The 17,620-nt window shown below is 38.3% G+C and overlaps 2 protein-coding genes across 4 annotated transcripts; one reads left to right on the top strand and one right to left on the bottom strand.

The window, feature by feature from the left end:
• The first annotated feature begins 66 nt into the window (after positions 1 to 66).
• On the top strand, positions 67 to 8,871 carry ormdl1 (ORMDL sphingolipid biosynthesis regulator 1). 2 transcript variants are annotated; one of them, XM_041806251.1, is made up of 4 exons: positions 67 to 193; positions 4,470 to 4,649; positions 5,692 to 5,843; positions 7,954 to 8,871. In XM_041806251.1, exons 2-4 carry the CDS (start codon positions 4,476 to 4,478, stop codon positions 8,087 to 8,089), a joined length of 462 nt encoding a protein of 153 aa, XP_041662185.1. In that variant the 5' UTR covers positions 67 to 193; positions 4,470 to 4,475; the 3' UTR covers positions 8,090 to 8,871. The 2 variants fall into 2 exon arrangements, with proteins under 2 accessions (XP_041662185.1, XP_041662184.1); XM_041806250.1 differs by having other exon boundaries at positions 74 to 189.
• A 1,500-nt stretch (positions 8,872 to 10,371) lies between these two features.
• adat3 (adenosine deaminase tRNA specific 3) lies at positions 10,372 to 17,601 on the bottom strand. Of its 2 annotated transcripts, none has more exons than XM_041806230.1 (2): positions 17,521 to 17,601; positions 10,372 to 11,547 (listed from the first exon to the last, which is right to left on the bottom strand). In XM_041806230.1, exon 2 carries the CDS (start codon positions 11,530 to 11,532, stop codon positions 10,453 to 10,455), a length of 1,080 nt encoding a protein of 359 aa, XP_041662164.1. In that variant the 5' UTR covers positions 11,533 to 11,547; positions 17,521 to 17,601; the 3' UTR covers positions 10,372 to 10,452. The 2 variants fall into 2 exon arrangements, with proteins under 2 accessions (XP_041662164.1, XP_041662165.1); XM_041806231.1 differs by lacking the exon at positions 10,372 to 11,547 and adding an exon at positions 14,883 to 16,567 and having other exon boundaries at positions 17,521 to 17,597.
• Between the last annotated feature and the right edge of the window lie 19 nt (positions 17,602 to 17,620).

The following is a 17,620-nucleotide window of genomic DNA, read 5'->3' as shown; positions in this document are numbered from 1 at the left end:
GAAAAAAATCAGGGAAATTTACCTTTTTATTTTTTTTTCACATCTAACCACGTCTACTTCCGCTCGGGTCAGGCTGTCTACGCTCGTGAACTGCACACATCAACAAGGAGATAAACCATTTCTCTCCGTAGCAGTTGTTTCTATAAATACCTCCACTGCTCGCTTCTACCTGTGAGGCTGCAACGCTGGGTGTGTAAGTACCTCATACTCCATTTTTACCACGTAACATTACTTAATATTTCCTTTGTAGATAGTGACGCCGGCTAACTTGTGGGTTAAATAGTGGTGGTTTGGTCCGGGCTATGTACTGAAAACGAAAGCATGTTAAGGAACGTATCATGTTTACATATCAGGTTTAGCAGCCAAGTAAGACATTTGAGAACAAAAACGTCGGTTTATATTTAGTCAAAATGAAATACTCCTTTAGCTCAGTCTCTGTGATTTCATGATATTGTTCCAGCGGTTGTTTAACGGTTGGGCAGTTTGCTGTAGCTACAAAGTAATCAGCATGTAGACTAAGCCAATGGCAGTGGTTAAAGCGGAAAAATGCGTTTTATTTGTACCTCAGTGAAACCAAAACTTAATTTAGGATTTCTATCTGTTATTTCAGTCATTCATGGAGTTGCAGAAATCTTCTGCAAGTCATTCGACTTGTTTTCAGTTGTGTTATCAGGCCGAATTTATCTGCTACTTCATAGTTCAACAATAAATCTCTCTATGTATATTCAATGGAGAGCCAGTATCCAATATCGGATATCATCTGATATTATTATAAAGGTTTTATTATTTGTGGGTAGCTATTTAAGCGGAATGTTGCGTCGATAATGGCGATAACCTTTGTTTACACTGCACTTCTGTAACCCCAAAAGCTTCACACACTAAGAAAACTGAGAAATACAACAGCACAACTAATGACAAAATCAAGGCAAAGAAATTGAGTCACCAACAGTAGACCTGTAATCAAATGAAGTAAACTCTTGAAAAGCTTTCCAGTAAAGGTATGTTGAATAAGAAGATTCATGCACTATTCCAGACTGAAACTATGACTGTGAAGAAAATCACAATAATATACAAACACATTTTCACAGTTGTGCATTTATTTTATTTTAGGAAGCATCCCTTTGTCAAAAAGTAATCTTGTTGTTGAAATGTTAAAGGACACTTCCTTGTACTGGCATGCCCCAGGGTTGAGGAATGTAAAAGAAAGTCATCATTGCCTTAAATGGATGCAACTTAAGCCCTGTTGGTTTTCTTTAATCCAGCCTGGCAGCTCAATGTGTGCCAGAGGGCAAAGTGCAAGGAGATTGCACAATTTGTTTTTCTGTTATCACATTCAGACCTGCAGAGAGGACAAAGTGCTGAAATTGCACTTAGGTATGCATCTTTGAATAAAGGCATATCATGTAGAACTTAGTACATGAGAACTCTTACACTTCACCAAGTGTTTGTTTAAACTGGCACACATTTGTAGGGTTCAGACGAGGCTTGTGTAACCGTTTTTTTATTATGTCGGGTTAAGTAAATTAAAAGTTGTACAACCAAGGGTCAGAGAACTTTAACTCTTGTCATACTGCCAAAATGCCACATATGTCAATTATGTTCCCTAAGGATCAGTAAAGTATCTGCCTCATCTGTGTCACATGGTAACTGAGAACATAGACAACCAAAAGAGTTCACTCTCTAAATGATTTGGAGTGAATAACTGATGCTTAAATATTGATTTGATATTGCAATTTTTAAACATTTTGCAATACAATGAGTATATCGCAATCTATAGCCCTTTCTCAGCTATTTCGCTGATTTAGCATTAGTCTTGCCCTCATGTTTGTCGTTTTTCAGCAGTATTTTATTTTCATGTAGCACTTCTTGCTAACCTCATGTGTCATGTCCATCTCATTTGTGCCCTGCTTTCATTCTAATGTCCTTCCCTTGGTGCTGGCATGTTTGTTGTACTAACTTTCTCCTACTCTATGACTGTCACCTCTGTCAACCTCACTGGAAAAACTACTGATTTTATTTTTCCTTTATCATAGACTTCAGTTCATATTAGCAATTAATTTGAAAAGAAAAATCGATACTTGATGTACGAGACGACAGGATATATCACCAGACAAAATATCGTGATACTATGCTGCATCAATTTTTTCTCCCACCCCTACTAGTCAATCGGATATTGTTGTGGATGATACATATAGTAGACAGTGAAGAGTGAAAGCAGAGCCAGAGAGGATGACATTTCTCGCAGCAGAGCCACAGTTGTGCACTTTTTATTTAGCTAAGTAATTTTATTGGCATTTCATAAAAACAAACTCTGATACAGATGATCAGCCATATGCTGAGTCTCAGCCCGTATAACTGGCTGATAATCTGTCAAGCCTGAAATATCGATACCTGCTTTGATACCATTGCAAAAAATAGAACTCCTAGGCTCTTAATAGTGGACTTTTTCTTGTCAAAGTAACTGAAAAATTGAAAGAACATCTAGAACACGGACTTAATGGCATAAATATGGCACCATGTTTTGCAGTTTTTATCAGTTCCATTCCTCCCTTTAACTCTCAGAAACTTTTGGTTAAAAATTTGACTTATGATATAAATTTTTGTGGTTTTTTTTCCATACTTTTGATCAGTGCAATCATGGAGGTACTTCCCATTTCAAACATGTGATACTTAAAGTGTCTAGGAATCAACACTTTTGACCAATTCAGGTGGTTTAATGACCTTTTCTGGGTTAATTTTAAGATACTGGAGTCAGTCAACCTCTATCCATACTTAACATATAGTTATCAATGAAAATGCAGAGATTAGTAATGATAGTTTTCAATGTATTTCTTAGCTCAAAACATACAGATATGAAGTAGCATAGACAAATCCAAATCATTACAGCACTGCTCTCAAAATGACTTGATATTTAAAAGAAAAAAATCAAATTTTTACTTTTTAGAAATAAAGGTACTTATACAAAGTGCAAATGCAGTGTTCGTAATGTAAATTTAAAGGCCATTCTGCAGGCATTTTTTATAACCTTTCAAGTTGGAATGCACAATGTAATCTGTATGATATCTGCATAACAAATACTGTATCATACAGAAAGTGAATATTTGGTATCAGCAGATATAAAAATATCTGCTGATTTTTACAACTGATATTTCAGCTATAAAATCTGTCTATATCAGCTGTAAATATTGGCCACAAGAACAAATAAGCCAATGAAAGTTTTAGGCAGGACCAACAGACCTACTTCAGTTGAAGTCTTTCTCTTTAGTCATCATCATTCCTTACACTTACTAAATATAATAGTACTGGTATCTGTTATTCTTTTATTTTTGTAAATATTGGCAAATCAGATAGTTGCAAAAATCCAATATCATGCATGCATCCCTACTTTCTTTTACAACTTCATACAAAAATGATTGTAGCCTTTTATGCGATCATGTAATTGCACAGCCTGACATCACAACTGTGATTAGATTAATTGTGCAGCACTAGCAGAAACTAAGATAGAATATGAAGTGATTAAAAACGGACATTAGAACCATTAAACTGGGAATCCATACTGAACATTAGGTCTGAATAATTAAGATAAAAATGGACTAAGTACATTGAAAGGAAGTTCAAAGGTTAAATTTGTATAAATTGATTATGAGACGGCACACTTACGTGAATTAATTTCAGATACAAGGTAGGTGGTTTAGAATCTAGGAAAGAATCTAGCCTGTTCTAGGAATCAGGAGCAGAATAAAAAAAAGCAGTTTGTCCTCGCTGTGATCCGACTTGTAGAAGATGCTAAAGCAACTGGTTTGAGGAGCATGTCTGATAATGGTTGACTGAGAAATGGAGAAGTTCTGTGAGGTTAAAAGGTTATTTTCCCAAAGGGCTTTGTAAGTAAAAGAGGCAAATGAAAATCTTGTCTAATCTGGAGAGAAGACCATCCAAACTTACCATATCAGACACAATGATGTATGTTGTAAGGATCACTAGTTATAAATCTGTGGTATGATAAGTAGAGTCGTTTGGAAAGAGCCAAATCCTTGTAACTGAAAATGCAAAAAGAAGAGATGATGTTTGCATTCGAAAAGGATGTTGAGAAGGAGTCATGAAGCAATGGGACGGTTTTGGACAGCATGCATCATGAGAAAACAGAAAAATGATGTTTTGTCTAAGCACATATTTTCAGTCATGCATGACATACACATTGATAACACTTTCTGTATTATTGTGATCATTCTTTGTTCTTCTTTTTAATGTCATTTATATTTCCTGCCTGTTTTGTTGTTCTCTTTTTCTTGTTCTTATACTTGTCTGTCGTTCAAAAGTTTCATAAAAGTTTAAAACATAAAAATACATTCTTGTTGGCCTGATTTTGAAAAGTTCTACCTTCAGTAGGTCATTGAGATGGAAAGAGAACTTGCAGATGCTTCCTGTCATGCAAAGTGCTCTGAAAACCTGACTGTCTTTTCTGTCTGCAGACCAGAATGAATGTGGGTGTGGCACACAGCGAGGTGAACCCAAACACTCGGGTCATGAACAGTAGGGGGATCTGGTTGACCTACGCGCTTGGTGTTGGCATACTTCACATCGTGCTCTTGAGCATTCCTTTCTTCAGCGTGCCAGTGGTGTGGACTCTCACCAATGTCATACACAACTTTGTAAGTTTCACTCTCACACAGTTACTGGTGCTCACTAAGCCAAACCAGTAACTAGGCCAATCAGGTTGATGTCAAATGACTTTCACATAACTGAAACAAATCATTTACTCTGAGGGTGTAACAGAGAAGAATTTGAAAGTCAGTCGTAGCCTGCCAAGCCAAATGAATCTTGCATGTGTTCCTATTCAAACAGTCTGGTGTCTGTTACCCTCTGTCCTGCCTGTGCTGTGCTCACTTATCAAGATATCCTCTATTTTTGGGAGTTTGTCACTTTGCCGGCCAGATGCGTGACCTATTATGATAATTTCCTCATTGCCCATTAAGTCTGAAGCGAACACTGACCTTTCATTGTTACCAGGCTGGCCTCAATAAAGAAACAAAGTCGATGTGTGTGACATCATGAAGTTGAGCAAGCTCGAAGTAGTTAACAAGGATTTTGTATCACGGCCAATACGGAAGGCTATTAACAGTAACCACTGAGGTCAACTATGGCCTTTTGTTTTCCACACAATACAACAGCAGTGTGCTGATTATGACTTGGTTGGATGCCAGCAGTTTAATTTTATTACTTTCCCTCTCTAATGGAGGTTTTCCAATTAAAGCTGCATTCCTGTGTTTTGACTTTGTGGCATTTAGTTGGAAATAAGTGTTAACCACATCTACAACCACTTGTCTAACTGCTATAAATACTCTGCACATCCAACTCAAACTTCTGCAGCAGCCCCGAAGCCAAGTGTGTTATTCTCACATGTTTAAACAGATTTTACAATTTATGTGGTTCATTTTTAGGGGAAAGAAATCCTTGAACCAGTCAATTAGAAAAGGAAATAGGAACCCTAGTCAGAAGCTACAGTGTATTTTCATAACCTCTGATTTAAATGACTTGTGACAGCATTTTTCATGTTTTGCCTTTTCATGTTCTAAATTTTAAGAGAGCAAACGGGATGAACAAGCAGTCACTTCATGCTATCGGTATAAAATGGTCTTGTTCAGCACTGACTGCAGTATTACCACAATACAGCCTGTGTTTTTGTCTCCACAGGGAATGTATGTGTTCATGCATGCAGTGAAAGGCACGCCCTTTGAGACCCCCGACCAAGGAAAGGCCAGACTTCTCACACACTGGGAACAGCTGGACTACGGCGTGCAGTTCACTTCATCCAGAAAGTTCTTCACCATTTCTCCAATTATTCTGTACGTATTAAACATTCTGCTGTTCTGTCTTAACACTGATAGATTCTTTAAAAAAGGACAGGAAGGCATTTTCTAGTTTAATCAAATCCTTGTGTGATTCCATGGACAACCAGATATTAGACAGGCCTTTAGTTATTACCTTTAAATATGATGATGATATGATGATGCAGAGGGTGCTAGTTAAGCCGGGGTGGTAGAGCAGGCTAACTTAACATGCCAGATAGACTGTTTCATATTTCCGTTGCATGGGACATATTTCACATTCATCCGGGAAACCTCCAATTCAAAGTGTTTGGGAACTTCTAAAAAAAAATATAGAAAGGTGATTGGACAAACATTCTGTCTGTCACATTTATTTTGGGCCAATCAGAGTAACAAGACAAAATGAAGTAGTAGACATGCCCAGCTCCAGTAACTAACGTGAGCTCAAACAGTGGAGCTAGTTGGTGGATAAAATGCATGCAAAGGCTGGTTTGGAGAAGTGCAAAAATATCAACATCTTGTGCTTTGGATGTCCTTGCATATTACCAGGGGTATGAGAAAATTATCTGTTGGAGAAAAAAATAAGAACATCCAAGCCATTAAAGCACAGTAGAGGGTGGCAAGTAAGCACAGCCTAGGGTACCATTCGGGTGGGTAGCAGGGATGCTTTGAGCCCCTGGTTGTACTGTGGATGTCCCAAGGGCCCGAAAACAGGAGGAATTACCAAGGGTAGAAAGGCCCAGACAAAATAGATGCTGTTGAGCTTGGTCTTGGCTGCCAAGTGACACACATGTATGTTGACATGTGCCTAGCTTGACTCTGTAAGCCCTCTTCCTCAGACAGTTGTGGAACATTGGGCCCTGTGATGAATCCTTTGCTCCCTACATTCCTAAAACGCATGCACACTGTATATGTAGCTTGATTTACATGAATATACTGTATAAGGTACCAGGCTACACAGAAACAAAGTCGTCCTACCTAAGTTGTCACTAGGGATGCATAACATTATCAGCCTGATTTTGGTATCAGCAGATACTAGCTTAAAAAGGCAAATATCAGTATTGGCTGAAGTTAAAATTCTGCTGATAGTTACATCTGACTGACTGTGAATATCAGCATATATCGACTGTAAATTTTGGCCATATATACTAAGAAATTTGTGTGAGTTTTAGCCTGGACCAACAGATCTGTGCCCGTTGAGGTCTTTTTCTTTATTTATCCTTATTCTTTAAACGTTAAAGTATGTTTTAAGGCCTAAAGAGTGTTTCTTTGTTCTAACCTTAAAGTGTGTTCAAAGTACTTAAGTTTTAGGTCTTACAAACATATTTGAATATTGGTATCGATATCAGTATCTGCAATAATAAATTTGTAAATATCGAATATCGGCATAAATCCAATATCTTGCACCCCTAATTGTCACTGGTTCTGTTTAAAGCTAAAACGATAATAATGTTTGCATTTAGATTTTTCAGGGCATATCACCTTAGTAAGAGCTATTGAGTAGTTGTCCAAAACATTATCCAATTAGTTGACAAATTGTCACAATAGTCAACGACAAAATACTGTTGTTTATTGCATCCCTATGTTTGTTTTATATGCTCGATTTCACTGTGAACAGATTCAAACAGCTGCACACACAAACTCAGAGACAGTAACAACAATCCAGGTAAAGCAAAGACATCATGTTACTTGAGAACAAAAGGGTGCATAAATCGTGCTACAAAGTTGCTGGAAAGAAGATTAAGTGCCATCGGACTTGGTTTCAGAGCTGTGCTTTAAGAACATTTGATGCCAAACATTTGAGTTGAAGGGGAATGAGTGCGGAGAAGCCTTTATTTAGAGGACATTGACATACTGTATTTTGTTACATTTTAAACAAAACAGGCTTAGAATCACTATAATTTCCTTCATCACGATTATTTCGTGGCACAGATATTGTTAAACATGAGCTGGATTTGTGACAGACAACCTCATTGTAGAACAGTCAAGGAAACTGAGATGATGAAATTTATGAGTCTCATCCAGACAATTTGGTCTGCACTTTTGTTTTGTTCTTCAGCCTATTGTCTTGAATATGACTCCAACAATGGTGTATTGTTTAATTGATTCATCTTGTTTTGCTCCACAGATACTTCCTGGCAAGTTTCTACACAAAGTATGACTCAACACACTTTGTCATAAACACGGCTTCGCTTTTGAGCGTCCTGATCCCAAAGCTGCCGCAGCTGCACGGAGTGAGACTGTTCGGTATTAACAAGTATTAAGTTATTGTCAGTGCTGTGCCTCTTTGCAGCAGAAGTAAAGTCTTGCGTAGCGCGTAACCCTGAAGTTGTACAGTTTGTGTAAATGTCACTGTTGTTGTTTAGATTTATCAGGTTTAAGATGAAATGTTTAAAAAATACAGGAGTAGGTTTCTAGGTGACAGGATGCCATATGCATAACTAACTTATGTGAATATTTAATGATGTAATTTTGGCCTGCAGAGACCTGGGCTGGCCCAGGCATCGGTGAGGCTTTTGGTTGAGTTTATTTCTCTTCTGTCTTTCCCTCCAATTCACACGGCAACACATATTGTGAGTGAGTCTGTTTCTAGCCACAAAGATGTCCCAAATGTATTTTTCAAAGATGTTTACTTACTAAAGTTGGCTCAGTGTTAATTGGCACACTCTCATTTTGTAATGGGTGTCAAATGCATTCGTGCTGAGTGCAAAAACTGAATCATTTCTTTATTTGCATGATTTCCTCAGTGTGTGAATCATTTTCATTTGTATGTCAATCAGAAAAGGGCAGGCTTTTTTCATTGTACAGTTTTTTTGTGATGTAATGTCCTGTATGTAGAAATGAGACAAATAACTGTTGTCAGATTAAGTGTTTACTGAGAGAGGTCTGCAGTGTCTATGGTAAACTTACATTCATGTAGCTGCTCTCTTTAGATTATGACTTTTTGCTATTTTCAAGGCAGCTAGTCCTGCTTTGTTTGGCCATAGCTCATAGTAATCTTGATATTTCTTGTTCTTAATCTTATTAAAATGTTGGTGCCCTCTAAGTGTCTCATCTCCCATGCTTATTCTTTTTATTGTTTACAAAGAAACTGGATTTTAAGGATATGCTGTAGACAAAGCTGAGGGCAGAGGATTCTTTATTGGTATTTTTATTGTTTTTGAATCTGTCCAATTTAATTTCCAGTGATTACAGCTTGTATGTGTGTTGTTTTCGTAAACCATATACAGACAGCAGATAGCTTAGCTAAACGTTTGACCTGAGTGAGGCTGAACAACGTTTCCTTTTTTCTCTGGGATACATAATGTGATGTGAAAAATCCTCAATCCTTCAATCAATTTTGACTTAAACGCTTCTTTAAGTTGGGCCACTATATGAAGAAAAAAAACATAAATCATTTAATTTTTTTATGTGATTTAAGTCACAAAATATTTCATTATAAGGAGATAATTTGACATTTTTAGGAGTTGACATTTAAAACAGTAAAAAACTTACCACTCACCGGCATTTACATGTGATTAAATGATATTTCATGTATCCTTTTCTTATTACAGCATGGTATGTCAGTTATGAAGAAAGCACCTCCTGAACCAGTGATTTCATCCAATTAATGTGTTCGCAGCGTATATTTTATATCCACTACTGGTGCTAATCTTCCTCTTTTGTTGTCATTTGGAGCAGCACTACATACTCTTTGGAAATATTTAAGCTTCTTTAAGTATTGTAATTGTTTTATGGTTTATTTTCATTTGGACCTTACTGATATCTTGCTTCTTCTCTCACTCCTGTGTGCCCTCTGTGTTTGCACACTGCCCCGCAGCCTCATGTCCTTATATGGGCATAAAAAGCCTATTTCTCAAGGAGCACCTGGCATTCTTCAGTCCAAGAACATAGGTGTAAAGAATTCAGCAGATTAAGGACTTGTCATAAATCCTACATTGGTTTCTCTGAGACATTTTGATAAATACAATGTTTTTTATACTTTATTTTTTGAAGAGTGCAAGGTTTAGCCATGAAAGTAACACAAAAAAATAAAATAAAATAAATTAAGAAAAATCTTAGGAGGATATTGCTGGATGATGCACAATGATCTCAGGGGGGGCCATGGCTTTGCACCAAGGTTGTCACAGATATGCAAATATTAATTGAAACCATTATAACGTGTTGACAAGATAGTTTAGACAGAAATCTTTTAGTAAGACTGAGCGTGTAAGCCTACTTTGCTGGGAATTTGTAAATGAAAAAAAAAATCGAAAGGTAATTTCTTGCTGGTCCTATGGGTGGCTCAACTTTTCTTAGATACATGTACAGTAGGGGGCTCCACAGAAAAAAAGTTGAGAACCACTGGCATAGTGGCTTTATGCTCCACGTACAGGGACTGTTGTGTTTAAAGTGAGTGGCCTGGGTCCAAATCAGGTCTCTGGCTCCTTTCCTGCATTCTTAAGGGAAAAAGGATTCCTCTGGATTTTAAAAACAAAGACATTTAAGCACTTAACTAAAAAAGTATGTATAACAAAGGTTACTGGATTTTAAAAATAATATCAACCACATTAAAAAACTTTATTTAAAACATAACATAAAACAATGATTTGTTCTCGGAGTTACACTTGTGATAAATCAAACAAGGTTAGAGATCTGCTAATGAAACTGATCCTTTTTTAAATCTACTTTCCTTTGTGATACTGTCATCCACTCTCCTCAGCTCCTCGCACTGCTTGCCTAAGACTCCTTTGTAAACCTCAAATCGATGGTTCAGGTCTTTCTGTGAGTGGATTTTGTATTTGGTCCCTAAGGCCCCGTCAGCAGAGGCAGCACCATAGAAGACACGACCGACTCTAGAGTGTACGAGGGCCATGGCGCACATAACACAAGGCTCTCTGGTCACATAGAAGTCATACCCAGTGCATATGTACGGCTGAGAGCTCGCTTCTGAATCAGGGTCTTTTGGGGAAGTGTCTAAATCTGGTGTTGGATTAAATGTACAAGCAGGATATCTGTCAAAAGAGTAACATCCTCCACCCTGACTCCTAGCCACCAGGTCGATACAGACCATGACTGCGTGGTGAAGAGGATGGTCACTTCTACAGTCATGACCCACTGCGATAATTCTCTCCATCACTGGGTCAACCACCACTGCACCCACAGCCTCCATGCCCAGTTTGCTCCCTGCTTCGGCAGCAGTCACAGCAGAAATCATGTACATTTGCATTTGAGCTTTCTGATATGGACCAAAGAGCTCTCCCTTGAGGGCGACCGTCACCTGTTTGTCCTCATGAAATGAGGTGGGCCAGTGTTTGCTTGCCAGCTCAAACTGGGGTCGAGTCAAAGGTGGGCGTGCAGGGACTTTGACCACAAAAGGTTCACCCAATCCATCACATTTAAATCCATCTGAGTGGAGCAGAGACTCAATGGTGACCTCCTTCATATCTGGAGCATCACTCACTAGACACACAATGACCTCTAGAGGGTGAGGACTGCCCTTCTCCTTCAGCGCCCGCACCCTCTTGAGGTGCTGAAGGCCGCTCAGTGGGTAAAGGTTGTTCAGCTCCCGAACCAGTCGAGATGTTTCTTTCTTGTTGACAATGGGTGCAGCGAATGCCTCAATTAGCTCGACGTCTTGTGACTGCTCATCTGACAGTACCGGAAAAGCAACCCAGGAGTCGATGTCACACTCTGAGCCTTTCCAGCGTTTCATCTGTGGCTCCATTGTTCTGCTGCTCTCCTGTGAAATATGAGTTCACACCAAAGTCAAACAAAGTCAGAGCATGTGGAGGACAGAGATCAGGATGACAAAGCCTTTCAGAAACTAAACCTGTTTTTTGGAATACAACAGATTCAGTCCTGAAGACCAAACAGTTCTGATTTGCAAGGTTATGTTCGTAAAGTGTCCCAACAGTCTAGGCTGGTTTGATTACTCCAACTTCAGCATGTGATTCATAAGCTAACTGATAAGAGTAAACATATAGTAGAAACACAATCCCCCCTAAAAGTTACGACCTTGTTTAAACACGTTAAAAAAAGCTGGGTCAACATCATATTTACATCACCTTTTCATCTAACAACACTCTGTACACGTCTGGAGACTGAGGATACTAATTTTTAAAGCACTGGAAGTGGAATTCTCTCCCATTCTTACTTGATGCACATCTCACTTTGCTCAAAAATGTGTCATTTCCATTGTCGCTTCACAAAATGATGTTCATTTTCAATGGGAGACAGGTCTAAGCCGCATGCATGCCAGTCTTGTATCCACTCTTGTACTGTGAAGCCATGCTGTTGTAACTCGTGCAGAATGTGACTTGACATCATCTTGCTGAAATAAGTAGGGATGTCCCTGAAAAGACAATCTGTATTGAAGCATATGTTGCTTCTTGATGTTGTTTATACATGGCTTCGTGTTTGCATGGTAGAGTCTTATTAGGGCCCGAGCACCACTCCTCCCCCAGACTCTGGGACCTAGAAGAGTGGAGAGGCACAGAATCCACGTTGCTTGAAGTCCAGTGTGAAGTTCCCACAGTCAGCTGCCATGGCATCTGCTGGTGTTGGTCCACTGTATTTTCTGAAGTCCACAGTCAACGCAGCCATCTACCAGGAAATTTTAGAGCACTTCATGCTTCCTTCTGCTCACAAGCTTTATGGGGATGCTGATTTCATTTTCCAGCAGGACTTGGCACCTGCCCACACTGCCAAAGGTACCAAAAGCTGGTTCAATGACCATGGTGCTACCGTGCTTGAATAGCCAGCAAACTGGCCTAACCTGAACCCCATAGAGAATCTAAGGTATTGTCAAGAGGAAGATGCTAGACACCAGACCCAACAATGCAGATGACCTGAAGGCCGTTATTAAAGCAACGTGGGCTTCCATTACACCTGAGCAGTGCCACAGGCTGATCGCCTCCATGCCACGCTGCATTGGTGCAGTAATTCATGCAAGAGGAGGCCCAACCAAGTATGAAGGCATAGAAATCAACATACTTTTCAGAAGCTTGACATCTCTGTTTAAAACATCCTTTTTTAATTGATCTTATGTAATATTCTAATTTTTTGAGACACTGAATTTTGGGTTTTCTTATCTGTAAGCCATAATCAAACATTTCAAGAAGTAAAGGCTTGAAATATTTCACTCTATGTGTAACAAGTCTATACAATACATGGGTTTCACTTTCAGAAAAGAGTGACAAAAAATATTGAACTTTTTCATGATATTCTAATTTTTTGAGATGCACCTGTAGATTCGGCTCAGTGAGCTCTACAAAAAAGTGTCCTGGAGCAAATCTCTAATTTTACATTTGTAAATGCAGGGGCATACTGTGACAGGCATTGTTTTTTCAAAGCATTTCACAACTTTCCAAGTCTTTTCTTGCCCCTGCCCCAACTCTTTTGGATCACCTTTCAGGCATCAAATTCAGTATTTTATCAAAAACACATGTATCTACATTTTAACATGAAATATCTTGTCTTGGTGCTGTGTTCAGTTATAAAGAAGTTTTAAAGTATAAGCAACTGCATTCTGTTCTTTATAAACTTTTTAAAGTATCCCAGGTATGGGAGTGCAGCTGGTCAAGTGGTTTAAGGCACTACCCATGTACGCAGGCGTCCCGGGTCCAAATCTGGCCTGTGGCCCTTTACCACATGTCTCTCCCCACTCTCTTCCCTGTTTCCACTGTCCTTCCTCTATCGAATAAAGGCATGAAAAAAGGCCTAAAAATAAATAAAGTGTCCCAGGTATTTTTGGATTGTGGTCTATAAAGCCTTGATTAGCTGATGAACTGACTGATAGACCTTAATTGTCAGACAGTCAGAAATTATTTTCATTCACCTGCTTCATTTACACCATAAACCTTAAAGCCTTTCAAACATCAAATATTCTTTCCCAACCCACTTTTTTAATGGTATTTAGCTTCTTAGCAGTTGGGTTGTGCAACCAATCACAATGTCATTGTTATCACAATCTAAGCTTTTGAATTAATGTATTGTAAAGGTCTGAATTAATTACAATAATGAAAAGAGATATTATTGTACAAAAAACATTTCCAGCCCCCTGGAGCAAGAGCATTTCTAGCTCTCTCCCTCAGCATGTGTACCTTTAAACCCATTATGGGAACACATTACTTTTAAAGCCACGCTTTCACGTCATTTTGTTAAATACGTATTTTTTTTTCAAATTTGGGGTTAAATTAAATTAAATTATGAAATAGACCTAAAATAAAATGGAATTGTGTAATTTTCTTTAGGTGTTTGAAAAAAATTTAAAAAGTAAATTAAATTTTACAGATTAAATTGGTGTAACTGTAACACAGATGAGTATAAGTGAAATCTGACTATTGTTTTCATTTGTCTTTTCATTGACACATTTCTCATGAAATTATCTTGACTGATAGGTTAAGATGTTCATATCCTAAGTAAAGCATTTATTCATTCATCCATTTTGTTGAAAACAGATGAAGCTCAATTTAGCTGTCATGTCTTTGGATCATTTAGTGGTAAGAAAAACAACAGAGTTAATTTAGGAAAGAAGACAGTCATGAAGCAAAAAAGGCATGGTGTAAAACAAGAACGGCAGACCAACGTAAAAACTGAGCTGGCACTAATATTAACCCTCCTTTATAAGATTCATTTTTGGTAGCTTTTTGCCTTTATTTGAAGAGGATGAGACAGGAAATAAGGGAGAGAAAGTGGGGAGTGTGGGAGAGGAGCCACAGACTGGATTCAAACCAGCACTGCCTGCTTTGAAGACAAGCTTCCCTTCATGGGGAGCAACCCAACCACTATGCCATCTGTGTCCCCTAACATCAACTTTATCTTTTCATTTATTGCACTTCATACCATTATCAGGGTATTGAGAATAATACTGCATATCCTATACTTTCCTCCTTTCCTGCAGGCCAACCCAGTGGTGAATTTTAAGTAGTGTTACCTGATGAGCAAGGAACACAATGGAGCCAAGTTCCTTAATTAGCTCAAACATAACTAGATTTTAAGCTTTTTAAATTCATGTATCTGCAAAAGAAAACAACACACCAGCTTGAACAGACCATTTCAGCTATGGTAGAACTTTTAATCGTAGCCCTTAAATAAAACTCTGATTTATCTTGTGCATACAAAAAACAGAATCAAAAACAGTTATGTAATTGTTTGATGTTTTAGTGCTGGAAAAAGAACACATTAATGAAACAAAATTAATAATTTTTGTTGATATAGATATGGTTAGTCATTTTAAAGTAAACATAAAGAACATGTGGAGGTTCATTTTCAGACTTTACATAAGCTTGTTTTCTGAACATTCAATGAATATTTGATTACTTTTACAGCATTTAATCAACATTTTTCATGATTAAGCATAGTCATCTTTTTTCTGCAGATGTTTGCTTCATAGATCTCCTGCTAACAATTTGGGGATAAACCTATGATCTTATTAATTTTCTAAGTATAATAATACTCGATAATGTCCAGAAAAGCTACTACAGCTTCCTGTGTGATCAATTAAGGCAGCATATATTTTCAAGAAATCATGTTGTGATTCAGTAAAAACTAGGGATGCACAAAACTGGATTTCTGACATCCCACGTGCCGACATCAGTATCAATATGCAAATGTAATGCAGACCTAAAACGTCAGTCCTGAAAACAGACAATTTAAAGTTTAAAGATGAACGAATTAACAAATTTTGGTCCTTAAAACAGACTCTAAAGTGTAAGTAGTGACAGGAATAACGACAAACACTTCAGCAGAAGTGGATCTGTTAAACCAGCCTAAAACGCCACTAACTTTGTTCGTATGGCCAATGTTTACAGCTACTATAGGCAGATTTTTAAAGCCAAAATATTAGTTGTAAATATCAGCAGAAACATTAATATCTGCCCAAAGTAATAATTAACTCTTAAAGCTAATATCTGCAGATACCAATGTGCCAATCCTATAGTGCATTCCTAGTATAGACACATGAATGATATAATTCAAGCAGCAGAGACAAGATTCCCACTGATCATGTTTGATTGTTTTTGTGCCTTCAGCACTCAAACTGCAGTCTCTTCATTTCCTCCCCAGTATAAGTTTAGTCTTCATAACTTTTGGCACATGTCGTATGGTCAGTGACACTCTGGTGCCTCTGCTCAAAGTCTCTCCCTGCAGACCCTTAGCAGCAGACAGGTTCACCACCTTGTCTGTGAGCGTGTCCTGGGCACAGGGCCGGATGCCATGAAGCAGATGCTGGTACATCTCATCCTGCAGGATCAGAAGACTACGCGGCTTCACCAGCAAGGAGAAGAGGAAGCGGTTCTCCTCTGTCTGCGGTGCATCACTCTCCAGGCTGCTGATGGGTGCATAAAAGTCAAGGAGAGTGTGAGATCCCAGGCTGATGGTGGTGACAGTAGGGTGGTACAGAGGGCCGTCTTCATGAGGCATGATTCCCTCTCCTTGTTTGTACTCATTCACCAAAACATGATTGGCTGATTTCCCACTGAATGCACCAAGAGAGGATATTTTCTCACAGTACATCTGGAGCCAGTCAGGCATCTTTTCTGCCAACATGCCTTTAGGATGTGGTAAACCTCCCCAGTTTTGAAGCCTTCTCCCAGACAGCTGGGTCCACTTGGTTTTTGGAGACTTGTACACCTGCTGTAGAAGGTAAGCCTCCTCATCCTCTGTTATGAAATCTGGGATGTAATATGCTGTAGGTGGGGCGTCATTTACGATAAATTGCCTCAATTCCTCCAAAATACAAGCAGAGTGCTCCATTTCTCCTTCAGGAAAGTCAAAATGAAACGCTAATTACAATCCAAGATTTGAAAAATGGCTTGCACTGGTGGTTACAATCATAGATGTGGTTTTCTACCACTGTCAGGAAATACTAATGGAAAATTACGACTTAAATAATACTAAACAATATATCGAAAACATTTAAGTCGCTCCTGCACAGCAGCACCCATGCTACCGTACGATCCGAGGTACTTCCGGGTTTGCTGTTAGGATTAGCATCTAGCTTCCCCAACCCGTTAACATCGAGTCTGGCTCAATAATGACAAATACAGGACAGTCACAGCGCCGGATACTGTTTAAATATTTTAACAAATCCACACACTACGATAAAAGTAACACTTGTCTGCTTACTGGAGTGTAAAAGCCAGTCAGGGTCAGAAAAACCCCACATCCTAAAATCATAAGCATATGATGACGTCATGATGCATTTTATGTTTCCGTATTTTGAAGTTGTTCGAGTTAAAACCATTTGTTGGCACTTTAAATGTTAATTATTTTCTTTCCTATAAATCTTCACAGTAAGTTTAAGAATAGGTGGTTTTTTTAATGATAATTTGTTTGTTTGTTTCTCTTTTTACTTGTATAGAGTTATACACCAAGTCATCGCTTACAGAAGATGACATGATGTACAAGATAAATAATTTAAAATCGGCTAGAATTCCAGCCAAGTCATTTAGACTAATTTTATGTTACACTGACTATATAATTAATCAAATGACAGAGCGATATTCCACTTCATAGTCATGGGATACCGCATAGATTTTCAAAAGATCCACATTTCTGGTTCCCACTGAATGCAGCTCAGTCCCCTTACGAGACACGGCTGGTTTGAAACTCTGAATATTTCATATTTGTAAACACAAAGACCCATTTAACAACTACCATAAATCTATAAAAGTGTAAAATACAAACACATGTTGGAAAAAATTGAAATTACCTCTTTCGATAAAGAAATTATGATGAAAATATAGTTCCTCCAATGGACGGTTAGACACTCGACTCCATGCTATCAAGCTCGTGCAGCTGAAAAATGTGTC

The sequence above is a fragment of the Cheilinus undulatus genome, linkage group 15, assembly GCF_018320785.1.
Source record: "Cheilinus undulatus linkage group 15, ASM1832078v1, whole genome shotgun sequence".
NCBI lineage: Eukaryota > Metazoa > Chordata > Actinopteri > Labriformes > Labridae > Cheilinus > Cheilinus undulatus.
The sequence above is the reverse complement of the archived record's forward strand: the minus strand, read 5'-3'. Positions and strand labels throughout refer to the sequence as shown.